A 13,436-nucleotide genomic window follows, 5' to 3' on the forward strand; every position below is an offset into this window, starting at 1 on the left:
TAATACGGGTAATTTGAAGACATTCTAGCAGCCTGGTGTGAGTTCGAGGCCAGCCTGGTCTATAAGACGAATCCAGGACAACTAACGCTACACAGAAAAAACCCTGTCTCAAAAACAAAACAAAACAAAACAAAAAACCACCAAATAAATTCTATCTACAAGAGGATTTACTCTTTAAGTTTGTTGAGCAGGTAATTATATATACCTGCACTAAACTTACCAAAAAAGTTTATGGAGCTGCAAATAAAAGGAAAATTATATATGTGCCCCCACCCACATATTGTTGAATTTCAGACTTTTTGTGGTTCATTTTTAAAATGTAAGTATTTATATATGCTTTGAGGAGACAATAATAACTATCCAGGATGCTTTTCAGTTGCTTTATTGACTTTACATTTTTCCATGCAAATGAGCAACACTGTCCTGTTGACAGAAACTTACACTGAGTGGGAAGGCAATCTCCAATTAGAAGCTGGTAACACAAGCCCCACCTGGCACATGGAAATAACACAATGCTCACCACAAACAGATCAGTAAAGGCATGTCAGGAAAATGCAAGGAAAAGGAATACAGCGGGAATCACAGTATGAATCTCGTGGAAAATGGCCCAGGTTAGGGCATAAGGCAGAATTCATCATGATGATCATGGTGATTAGAGAGCTCCCCCATAAGAATACGGAGACAATTTCTCAACTGTAGCTCCCTAAGTTTTCTCCTGATTTCTCTCATCTCCTCCATGAACATTTCCATATCATCTCCATCTCCACCCAGCCCATCATTAATCTGCCTATTGGGGATGGCCCATCGAAAGTTAGGGGCAAGACGGCGAGCCTGTCCTCTTCGGTTGTGGTTGTGGTTGTGGTTGTGGTTGTTCGCTGCAGGCTGGTGGCCATCACCTCCTCCCAAAGGGCGGTCTTCCTGTGCATTCTGTGCGGGCTGCTCCATTTCCTCGTTGTCCTGGTGGATATTTGCCATGATGAGATTTTTGTTTTCTGGTTGTTATTCTTTGAACACAAGTAAGATAGGGCAAGGAAAAAAAAACCTGAATGCTTGGTGCACTGACCAGCAGTATTCAGAGAGTAATAAGAGTTTTCATTATTTTTTTTTCCCACCTTGGAGTCTCCAAGCAATCTCTGGGGAGCCTCCAGTTCGAGCCCCATCCCCCAGCTCTCATTTCCCTCCCTCCTTCATAGCCCACCATTTTTATTTCCCAGGATCCCTTCCCTGAGCTCTGCAGGCAGCAAAATGGAGGACTGAGAGTAGTGGGGGGTTGGGGCGGGGGCGGGGATGGGGTGGGGGCGGGGCCGGGGGCGGGGGCTCTCCCTGGGGTCTCAAACAGGCCTTTCCACACGCTCCTTCCCCCGCCCCCCCCCACTGCCCCTGAACCGAACCGACCTGGGCCTATCACTTGCCGCGCAGTCCTCTCAATTCTCTCCAAGACTGCTCTGCGCCGCTGCTGCTAGTAGACCTGCAGACAGGATGGGATGGGAGCGACTCAGCGGCGGGGAGCTCAGTACCGCATCCCCCTCCCCCTACACCCACCGCCCATCCCCCTCCCCTACCCGGCCGCCCACAATCTCCACCAGCTCTTCCCTATCCCCGCTCTCCAGAGATAGGTCTAGTGTTCTTTATTGCTGGCGACCCCCGCCGTCCCCGCCCCCCCCCCCGAGCCGGGGCAACCCTTTCCGGGCGCAGCAAGGGTTCTCTTGGCAGTGCAGAAAGCCGAGGGGACGCAGCACCTTCCTCCTGTGCGCGCCGCCCCATTGGGAAGCTGTCGCCCTCAGGGCTGCTGCTTGCTGGCCTCTTACCTGCTCCACTCGCTCAGGGCCAGACGCCAGCCCGCCGCGCGCAGGGAAGCACGGAGCTGGTGGCCAGACACGAATGACGACTGCACCCAGGGCTGCGTCGCTCTGCAGCCCCGGGTCACGTGAGGACCTCACGTCACTGCCAGGCTCGCTCCCACCCCCCTGCTCCAGAGGCCGGTGCAATGGGGGGCCCGCCTCCACCTCCTCACCGCGCACACCTCAAACCCCACCCGTCACTCATCCAGATCCTCTCCAATCTGAGAAACCACAAGTGGCATCACCATCAGGAGGTTGGACTTCTCCCTTCCCTGTTACCAGGGAAAGTCCGCACCATCCTCCATCTCTCCCTCCTACTACAGTCAAGTCTTGGCTTTGGCCTTTGAGATTCCTCTTCGCCTTAGCCAAATGCTTTCCCCAGGACCTCTCCCCATAAACACCATGAGATGGAGAGTGGGGTAGACTGTAATATTTCTTTTTAAAACACACACACACACACACACACACACACACACACACACACTCACACACGCAACTCATGCACATACACGGGCAATTCTCTCTCACACACACACAGATAAACACAAACAATCATCATGCTTCAGAAAATTCAAAATAGACAACTTTCTTTCTTTCTTTCTTTCTTTCTTTCTTTCTTTCTTTCTTTCTTTTGAATGCTGAGGATTTATTCTCTAGCCTCATAATTGCTGTGCACACTCTTTTACTGAGGTGCATTGCTAGACCGCTCCACTCCCTGCCACCACCACCCCCAGCACCCCCAGCACCAGCAGCACAACCACCACCCCACACACATACTTTTTAAACTTAAAAAAATGGGGGACAGTGCCTGTCTATGTTGTTGGGGCTCCCCTCGACTTTTCAGCCTCTCTTTGTAGGTAAGGTTACAGGCCTGTACTACCAAGGCTGGTGAGTTTTCAGTTTGGAAAGGAACACTTCATTTTGCAGAATGAAAACACTTGCTGTTTAGGTTGTGTGTATCACACAGAACATACCTTCTCTAGGTTTTGAAACATACTGTATTAGTCTGTTTCAATTTTATTTAAAAAGAAAGGACTCGTGCTGAGTATAGCTAGTGCTTTAAAACTGATCTGAAATAATTATTTTAGAGAGAAGTTATAATTTTATGTGATTTGTGTGTGCGTGTGTGTGTGTGTGTGTGTGTGTGTGTGTGTGTGTGTGACAGCATCTCAGTATGTAGTCCTTGATGGTCTGAACTCTATAACAAACAGGATGGCCTCACCTGGGATGTTCTTGCCTGCTTCTGCCTCCCAAGTGCTGGTATTATATTGAGATGTCTCTGATTCCATAGTCCTCAAGACAGAGCGCCATTTTAATTCCTTGCTTTCCTCTCCCAACCTTTCCAACAACCCTGTCAACTTTTAATAAGCTGAGAAATACAAATTATCTAGAAGTCACTCCTCAAACCTTCTACTCTGGCATGTCTCAAAATATATTAGCAATAAACAAAGAATGGGTGATGTGATTCAACTTGATATGAAAACTCACCCTGAATGCAACTGTTTCATCAGTTGAAATCAGATTCTTAAAAGAATCACAGCTAGAAGATAGATTTTTGGAAACATATTATTCTTTTTGTTTTGTTTTGTTTTGTTTTGTTTTGTTTTTGTTTTTTGGAGACAGGATTTCTCTGTGTAGCCTTGGCTGTCCATCATGGACAAGAAGGATACCAAATCTAAAGCCAAAAAGAGTGAAATATTCAACTGTCCAGCTGAGCCTATTTTAATAACTAGAGTCAGTGAAAACTTGAAGAGCAGCACTAATATATAATTAAGCCTATATCCACAGGGAGAGCCACAGCAAAAGCATAGTACTGATTCTCTGGTTTTTGTTTGTGGGCTGGTGGGTTTCGTGATTTCACATGCACTTAGAAGAGCCTTCAATCACTTTCTGGCACTATCAGGCTAACAAACCAGTCAGAAGAAGCTTCTTTTTGCTGACATCTCATGGTTTTTTTCCCTCACTACTGGACACTGAATCCAGGGTATTCATGTGTGCCTGCTAGGCAAAGGCCCTAACCTTTGAGATATAGCCCCAGACCATCTTTGTCTGTATGCTTGTTTGTTTTTGAGACAATGATTCACTATGTAACTCCCACGTATTTGGCTGGAGTTCATCCAGTTGGACTGTGTTAATTGCTGGTTTTTTTTTTCTCATTATGTTCTCCTGTTTGAATGTTATACTGGCAGCTCTGTAGCTATAGCTATCCTCTTCCTCCTCCTCCTCCTCCTCCTCCTCCTCCTCCTCCTCCTGCTCCTTCTCTTTCTCCTTCTCACCCTCCTCCTTCCCCTTCTTGCCCTCCTCCTCCCCTCTCCTCCTCCTCCTCCTCCTTCTTCTTCTTGAGTTCTTTCAGCCAGGGTAAGGAAGGCCTTTATCCATCCCAAGGAGGTACCAGGAAAAAGAAAGAAAAGAAAAGAAAGAAAGAGAAACCATATAAATAAAAATCCTAAAATATTTATATCCTGGACAGTATTTGAGTAAAATCTAATTAATACATTTCTCCCTTTGGACTGTGCATATTCTTTGTACTAGACTAAAGGTGGTGGTTTAGTTTGAACTTCTGGGTTGTTACAAAGGCAAGACAAACCCTTTAAGACTCTTTGAACCATGGACTATATAGTCTTCTTTCCTCAAAGGCACAACTAGAGTAGTTAATATCTATCTTCCCAGGTACCACTAGCCATGAAGTCCCTTAGCAATTTGTTATGTTAAGACAACAGAATCTCATTGAAATCTATTAGTTACATCTTTGTTGAGTAACCCTTTCATTCTGTTTCTGTCTAAAATGAGCTTACATTTAATATTGGAAAGAGAGTCTAAAAGTGAGTCTACAGCCTCAAAATACAATTCTAAGTTATTTCCGTTTGTAAGCAACATGGCTGGCTGTCTTAGCTACAGTCTTCTTTCGTCCTTCCTTCTTTCTCTTCTTTCTTTCTTTCTTCTTTTCTTTTTAACTGAGAGTTTATATGTGGCAGGCAAAAGTGACTTCTTGGATTTAAGGCATTCTTATAAATACTGGTTACTGTACAAATATTTTTGCAAATAAGATCTGGGCTACTGATTAAGCTAAAGAACAAAGCTACCAAATGTTAGCATTTTTCACCAGTAACATTCCAAAATTATGCAAGGTTCATGATAAAGATATGAACTCATGTCAGTGGGGCCTTTACCCTTGGGTAGCATTTTAAAGAGCCACCATAGTTGGAGCTGAAAGCTTTTTCTCCAGACCTAACATAGGACGTGTCTCTCACAGTAGTTTTCCTCTTTGTGGAGTTGGGTGGGGCTGTTCTTTTAGAACTCCATCAAGGGCAGTCCTTTCCCAGTGCCTTGGTTTCCTGTAGTTTATGAGCAACATTTCCCCCTTAAAAATCCTCTCTTCAGTCTTGGTTCTCTCTGAGGCAGTCAGTTGGAATCTGCTTGAGGAAATCATTCTCCAGAACTAAAGCTATTATATTAACTGACTTTGCTCCTGTATTTATATTTTCTCTCATGGACTTTTTGGCTGTCTCTATTTTACCCATGTTGTTAGGAAGAGCAAAAGTCACAGCCGGGTGGTGGTGGTGGTGGTGGTGGTGGTGGTGGTGGTGGTGGCAGAGGCAGCAGCGCACGCCTGTAATCCCAGCACTCAGGGAGGCAGAAGCATGTGGATCTCTGTGAGTTTGAAGCCAGCCTGGTCTATAAGGCAAGTCCAGGACAACCAAGGCTACATGGAGAAGTCCTACCTTGAACAACAACAAAAAATTATTTTTGTTTTGTGACAAAACTATCTAAAACCTATTCTTGCCTGAAAGCAATTACTTTTTTCTATTTAATCTCCTTTTGCCCAAATTTAAATTAATCAATATATTTGAGATCTAAACCTTATTGTAATAGGTACTTAGAAACTAATTTTTTAAATGTATTATTATTGTTTTATGAGTACAGGCCAATTTCCCTGCATGTATGTCTGGTTCCTGAGGATGCAGGAAGAGAGCATTGGATTCCCTAGAACTGGGACTACAGATGGTTTTGAGCATCATGTGGGTGCTAGGAATCAAACCTGGGACCTGTGGAAGAAGGACAATGCTCTAAATTGATGGGTTTTTTTTAAAAGCATTTATGTCTCAGTTGGGCTTGGAAGGCTGGAGAGAATTCTGGCATTTTCTGCCTTGGTTTTGTGCCCATTTTCCTTTGGGTTGCTTCCTTACTTTTGTAGGTAAGCATATTAATTACACAAGGAGAGATAAAAGCATCAAGAAAAGTCATATTTCCAGTCCTTGGTACGGCACCCCAATGAGGGCAGGGTTGCACTGGGAAGTAGAAATATTCATCTCTTAAAAACCTATCCAACCATATAAGCAACAGGAACTTCTTGGAGCATCTCATAGAATAAGAATTAAGATTAATTTACTTCCTTATTTATGGTAAAGCCAGACTATATTTTTGGTGGTTGCTTATTCTGAAAGTAAGAGATAAAAGATGTGTAGGTTTCTGGATGAAGAATAATCCACCTAGCCGGGCATGGTGGTACATGCCTGTAATCCCAGCACTCTGGGAGGCAGAGGCGAGCAGATCTCTGTGAGTTCAAGGCCAGCCTGGTCTACAAAGTGAGTCCAGGGCATCCAAGGCTACACAGAGAAACCCTTTTTCAAAAAAAGAAAATAAAAGAAAAAAATCCACCCATGCAGTACAGATCTGGAATATATCCCTGCCTGGATCAGATGATGCCAACCCACCAGTGACAGCCATTGCCTCAAAATTTGGTCCTTACTTGTGCTCTAGTGGCTACTTTCATCTCTGAGTCTCCTTAGAGGGATTTCTTTCATGGCATGCCCCATCCAGTGCAAAGTTTAAAGAAATAGACATGCACAGCTGCTGGGATTTCAACGTCTCATAAAATGAAAATATTTGGAGCCTAAATTCATCTATTTTGGCCTTAAACTGCTTGGATAGAACTGAGGGAAAGTTGTTAAACTCCTTCCTAATTGAAACTGAGGACTGGCAAAACTGCATTCAGGAGACAGAGTTCCCTTTGCCCGAGGCAGTTGCTTCACAGACAGTACCTAATATAGGAAAACCAGCAAGCACCCTTAAGAGATAGCTGAAGAAAGGAAAACAACAAAGTGCCTTTAGAATGTAGAGGGCAGTGGAGTGTAAGAGTGGCCATTTCTAACGTGGTTTGCATCTGGCGTATGCGACTTTGAAAAGTAGCTTTCCCTGTGTTTATTCAAGCTTCTCTTGACTATTTACAGGAATGTAAGGGGGCTCAAGGATCTGTGTGATCTAATCTCAGGCCTGTCTTCCAGGCTAAACCAATAAAGTCCCTTTTAACCTAGGAATGGGTATGGATGTGCTGTCTAAGAGATTTTGAAATTTGGAGCCAGTAGCACTTTTCAAACACCATGTGTCTTTCTGGCCAGAAAAACAAGAGTAAAGAAACTTAGCTGGTGGGCAGATCATCTAAGTGACAGTCAAGGGACATTCATGAATAATGTTGCAAATGGATCATAGATTCAGACCCCACGATATCAACAGTGAAGGCAAAGAGGCACAATTCCACATTGCCACCCTCATAAGTCTAAGTTTTTCTAACCTTTTAGGGACCTCAATTCAGGCTAAACCAAGATTTGAGCCTGCAATGCAGAAAAGTGTGGGTGTACAACCCAAGGGAAAACCAATGAAAGTGAGACATACCCATGAGGCACAACTATAAGTTGCTGCTGGGCGGTGGTAGCACATACCTTTTTTTCTTTTCTTTTCTTTTTTGAGACAGGGTCTCTCTGTGTGTTCGCCTTGGCTGTCCTGGTCTTGTTTTATAGACCAGGGTGGCCTCGAACTCACAGCGATCTACCTACCTCTGCCTCCTGAGTCCTGGGACTAAAGGCGTGCGCCACCACGCCCGGCTGGCACACATCTTTAATTCCAGCACTTTGGATAAAGAGCCAGGCAGATCTCTGTGAGTTCAAACCAGCCCGGTCTACAGAATACATTCTAAACCAAAGCCACACAGACAAACCCTGTCTCAAAAAACCAAAAATAAATAAATAAGTTGTTAATTTATAACTCTGCATTGATTGTCTTACCTTTTCTTATATTCCCCAAACTCTATTTTTTTAAAAGACACTCTTGCTATGGAAGGCAGGCTGGCCTCATACTCATGATCCTCCTGCCTCAGTCTGCCAAGTGCTAAATATATGGATGTGCAAATATGGATGTGCACTATCATGTCTGGCTGCCCAAAACTCTTTGATTGATTTGCTTATAAATAGGCTTTACTATTGTAGTGTGTGTGTGTGTGTGTGTGTGTGTGTGTGTGTGTGTGTGTTGATTTGAATGAGATACCCCCATAAATCTAGTTGGTGACTGCTGTGAGTGGGTGGGTGGGTGGGATTAGAAGGTGTGGCCTTGCTGGAGAAAGTATGCTACTGGGGGGCGGTCTTTGAGGTTTCAAAAGACAGGCTGTTTCAAGTTAGCAGTTCTCGGTTTCGTGTTTGTGGATTGAGACGTGAGCTTTCAGCTGCTGCACCAGTCCCATGCCTGACTACCTGTCTGCTGACCTGCCATGCTCCCAGCCATGATGGTCATGCACTCTTATCCCTCTTACAAATCCCCTATAAACTTTTCTTTCTATAAGTTGCCTTGGTCATGGGGTTTTATCACAGCAATAAAAAGAGTAACTAATGTAGTGCCATTGCTTGAAGAATGACAGCTGACTCTGCCAGTGATGCACTAATGGTAACAAACCACCTCACTGATGTAAACTACAAGTGATATATTTATTCTCAGAGATTCTGTGACCATTGAGTGACTATAGTTCAGTTTAGAGTAACTTGGAAACCTGTGAATGACACAAGTAGTTTGATACTGGAACTAAGATGGCTGAGAGACAGAGAGTCTACAGGTAGCACATCACATCTAACATGGGCATCTCAGGGATTCGGTAGCTTCCACCCATAGGGTCCTCTAGGATCTGGCCTTGAAAATCCCACTGTGCTCACTCAAGACAAGCAGTCACAAGATCTCTTCCAAGATTCCAGTAGATGGAATATAAATGTCACCTCATTCAGAAGTGTGCAATAATTCTAGCCATGTTTTAAAACTGCCATACCACTTACTCTTATAAACCTCTTACCATCCATTTCTTGACCCTCCTGCTAGGCAACGCTCAATATATTAGCAACACCTGTTTAATATAATACTTAGGTGCAAATAACATTGACTATGACCTAGAATAAAATCATCACAACCTTGTTCCATTCGTGATAGTGCTACCTGAAGGATTTCTAAAGCATTTTAAAAAATGATTAGCATAATCACAAATACTTGTGCACTGAGTGGGAGCTGATGTGTATAGTCACTGCAGTGGGATGGAAAAGGAAAGTAAAATAAACCATGAGTCGGAAAAAAAAGTCATTTAGTGGCTTTATCATTTTTTAAAAGATCACTGGGTTTTATAGCTCTATTTCTGAGGCTTTTACCTAGTTTTAGATTTGTCAAGAAGCGAGTTATGGTCTAGAGTCTCATGCCTTCACAGATCATGTATTGTGAAAATAAGAATAACACTATAACCTAATCCAAGAATTTTATTTTATAAATTGAAAAATAGAGACCCAGACAAATTCGAATGATTTCTCTGGTTGTCACAAAGTGTAATGGCAGGGCCAGGGAGCTGGCTCAGCAGGTAAAAGTGCTTGCTCTGAGAGCTTGACCATCTGAATCTGATTCCTGAGATGCACAGAACTCACATAAAGAGCATTTGTAATCCTAGCCCCCTATGCAAAATAGGAGGCAGAGACAGGAACCCACAGTAAAGCAGCAGAAGCAACAGAGACCCTGCCTCTGGGTTTGATCTATAGAATCACAAACATTTAACTCTATTTAAGTAGTTTTATCAAACAGCATGTACAAGCTAACCTATTTTTCTTACACATACCGGTACATAATAATGAAAAATAAAACAGCTAAGAAAATCATGCTGTAAGTGAAGCATTATTGTCTGTACATTAATGGCCACAGTTTCTCCTCTCAATAATCCTAGGAAGTAGGTGCTAATGCTACCCTCCGTTTTACAAACAAACAATTGCATGATGGTGAAGCTAAGCAAGAGATAAGAAGTGGCAGAAAGGAATTCAAATCCCTGTAGTCCAGTTTCTAATCTGTGTTCTTAAACCACCACTCAGTTTTCCTTGTAAATTCCAAGCTGGGAATCTTATTCACTCCTGTATTCATTAAACATTTACTGATTGATAATATTTGAGTTTTTTTTCGTGCTAGTGCCACATGCCCACATTTACTATTCATTTTCAATGCCTAATCTAGAGGTGTGTGTGTGTGTGTGTGTGTGTGTGTGTGTGTGTGTGTGTGTGTGTGTGCCCTGCACAGGCAAGCGTGTATCCACAAAGTCTGAGGCTGGCTTTTGGTCCCCTGAAGCTGGAGTTTTTGTGAGGTACATGATTCAGGTGCTGGGCACTCAACTCTGATTCTCTAGAAGATTACTGAGCACTCAACTGCTGAGCCATCTCACCAGCCCTCAATTTAGAGTTGTGACAGCCTGGATACAGCTCTTTGCTATAATTATACATTCTGTTCAATTACTGTATTTTTTGTACTATGTTTCTGGCAAGACGGGAAATTTGAAAAGAATAAGGCAAAAGTGGTATTCATATGTTCATGGAGATCACTAATTAATTTGAGACTGTAGATACTGACTGTAGTGCAACCTGGACCACAGAGCCAGAGAGCCTAACTTACATGCTAGTGAAGTCTTGTAGGAACAAATAAGAGCTAGGAGATTGGTTTTTACTATGACAACCTAAGGAGATTTGAGGTCTTGTTCTGTAGTAAAACTAGTAAAGACTCTAAACTCAAGATAGAACAAATCATCCAACCACCTCAAACTTATTTAAATAGTATTAATGACCTATATCAATAAATAGCTCAGTTTCGGGGGCATAAACTTGAACAAGCCCTGTGCAATCTCAGTTCTGGAACTTTCTTCTTGGGAAGAGATAGATATAAGCATTGCTCATGTTGGCAACTGTTGACTAAAGTTGAATGTAGAGTGAGTGCAATCAAAAGGTAGGGACCCCTTTCTCTACCCAGCCTCCAGTTATAGAATGTAGACTGTCTCTTGGATATGATGTCTATATGGAACCACCCAGAATGCTGGGGCCCTGCTTATTCTCCCTTTTTTGTCTTGAAAACATGGCTCCCTGGTATTAGTGATGTGGAAGCAAAGCTCTCCAACAGCACTGCGTCAAAGTACAGGAACGCCTTCTTTGTGAAGAGATAGAATGCTGGAGGTTAAGGGACAGCATTGTCTTGGTTATCTTTATCCCTTAAATGGCCACTTATTTTCAGTTTCTGTGTCTGTCTTACCATCCTCCTGACCATTAGGTAAAACTCTTGGAATGTTATCAGCTAGCTCAGTAGACATCTGGTCTCCACTAAGCCTTAAAGGTAAGAAGGCTAAGAATGCTAGCAGATAACATCTGATGTCAACATGTTTGTTGAATGTATTCATCTCAAACTTTTTTTTCTTGTTCTTTAGCTATGAAAGTTTATATAACCTCTTTAACTTTAGAACATGTCCTTTAAATTAGTCTGAATCTATGTTTCTGGGCCATGACCACTCATATTTGACTAGGAATAAGCTGTTTCTTACATCCTTTAAAGTAAACTATTATTTTACACTGGCAGAGCTGAGCCGAGAGGACTTTAGACTCCTATACTTCTTTATATGAAGAGAACAAAGCTTAGAATAGAAACATCGCTCAGAGACAAGACTGTCATGCTCTCTGTCTCCAGATCCACAACCCTTGATCAGATATTTCACCCTTGGAGATATTTAAGCCATAAAGAATATACCTCTTACTATTCTCCCAGGAGAACCTAGTCCATTTAAAACTAGAGAAATCCAGGCCAAGATTGCCCCAGGGTTGTGATGGGAGCAATTGGGAATTAATTAAATGGATTTGGTAAAGCTTGTTTGTTGTTGTCTGGCTAGACTAAAGGAGATGGCTAAGAAGATACTTCCTATGGTCAAAAAAAATATCAACACTGACCTTGACGGAGACATCATGGCCTGTGGCTGTAGTCCCAGCACTCAGAAGACTAAAGCAGAAATAATTCTTTTTTCTGGAAAGCCTGGGCTACAAATCAATACCCTGACTCAAAATAAAACAAAACTAACAAAAAAAACCCTCTGTCCTTTTATGAATGACCGCATTTTACTAGTTTTCAGAGCAATTGCTAGCCAAGGGAATAACTAGGAACAACAGACCAGTCAAGGGGTTATTAGTGGATTCTAAGGTGAGCATGAAATAGTAAGAAAGCCTTATTCAAACCATTATCATTAAGGTGATACTACCATGCTGGAGAGATGGCTCAGTTAGTAAAGAGCCTTCCCCTTATAGCCTCAGTTTAACCCCCATCACCCATGTAAGAGCCCCACACTGGTCTGTAACTCCAGTGCTGTTATTACAAGCACATGTAACCAATCCCAGTTTTTATATTGCTTTGGGGGAGCAAACTGCTGCAAATGTCTTCCAAAGTAGCCGTACCATGCCACATTCCAACTAGCAATCAATGAGAGATCCTGCTGCTGAATATTCTTGCCAGTATGCATATCCAAAATGTGAATGATGCATATAATAGAATAATAGTACTTGACAATAAAGAGAAATGAGGTACTGATAGATGCTGGGTTATAGATACTGATAGATACAGATGAATCTTGAGAATGTTATGATAAATAAGCCATGGGAGACTATGTTCAATACATCAATAGAAAGTATAATAAGTTTTGCTTAGGACCAGGGGGATAGGGGCTTAGGTGTGTCATCCTACTTCTTATTTTTTGATATAAATATACAAAAGTCACTTATAGTGGTGGTAGCACAGGACTGTGAATATACTGAAAATTGTGGGACTGTATTATTTTGTGGGGTATTTGTTTTTTTTGTTTGTTTGTTTTGGTTTTTGGTTTTTCAAGACAGGGTTTCTCTGTGTACCCTTGACTGTCCTGGACTCCCTTTGCAGAACAGGATGGCCTCAAAGTCACAGTGATCCATCTACCTCTGCCTCCCTGAGTGCTAGGATTACAGGCATGGGCCACCATGCCTGGCTTGGACTGTATTCTTTTCTTAATTTGTTTAATTTTTATTTTATGTGCATTGTTGTTTTGCTTGCATGTATGTCTGTGTGAGCATGTCAGAACCTAGAGTTACAGACAGTTGTGAGCTGCCATGTCAGTGCTGGAAATTGAACCCTGGTCCTCTCAAAGAGCAGTCAGTGCTCTTAACCACTGAGCCTTCTCTCCAGCCCCTGCAATGTATTCTTTAAGTGAGAGAATCGGTGGATATTCAAATTATATCCCATTATATTCTATTTAGTTAGTTTCTATAGCTGTTATAAGAAACTTTAGAGAAAGGGGTTTTTTCAGCTTATAGTTCTACACCACAGTCCATCCCTGAGGGAAGTCAGTGACATGAACTGAAAGAGGAGGCAAGCAGAGATGCAGAGGCCATGGAGGACTGCCACTTACTAACCTGCTCCTCATCCATCAGCCTGCTTTCTTATAGCATCCAGGACCACATGTCCAGGAGAAGCCCTACA

At 42.6% G+C, this 13,436-nt stretch overlaps 1 protein-coding gene across 2 annotated transcripts; it reads right to left on the reverse strand.

Moving 5' to 3' along the window:
* Nucleotides 1–366: 366 nt before the first annotated feature.
* Nucleotides 367–1,951, reverse strand: BEX3 (brain expressed X-linked 3). 2 transcript variants are annotated; one of them, XM_084789419.1, is made up of 3 exons: nucleotides 1,809–1,951; nucleotides 1,396–1,468; nucleotides 367–957 (listed from the first exon to the last, which is right to left on the reverse strand). In XM_084789419.1, the coding sequence occupies exon 3, from the start codon at nucleotides 943–945 to the stop codon at nucleotides 613–615; it is 333 nt and encodes a 110-aa protein (XP_084645545.1). In that variant the 5' UTR covers nucleotides 946–957; nucleotides 1,396–1,468; nucleotides 1,809–1,951; the 3' UTR covers nucleotides 367–612. The 2 variants fall into 2 exon arrangements, with proteins under 2 accessions (XP_084645545.1, XP_084645544.1); XM_084789418.1 differs by having other exon boundaries at nucleotides 367–1,004.
* Nucleotides 1,952–13,436: the final 11,485 nt, after the last annotated feature.

This window comes from Acomys minous, assembly GCF_964271855.1.
Source record: "Acomys minous genome assembly, chromosome: 7".
In the NCBI taxonomy this organism is placed as follows: Eukaryota; Metazoa; Chordata; class Mammalia; order Rodentia; family Muridae; genus Acomys; species Acomys minous.

What these genes read in the sequence shown, in the direction of transcription:
- BEX3 (XM_084789418.1), bottom strand. Translation starts at nt 975, where the DNA reads ATGGCAAATATCCACCAGGACAACGAGGAAATGGAGCAGCCCGCACAG.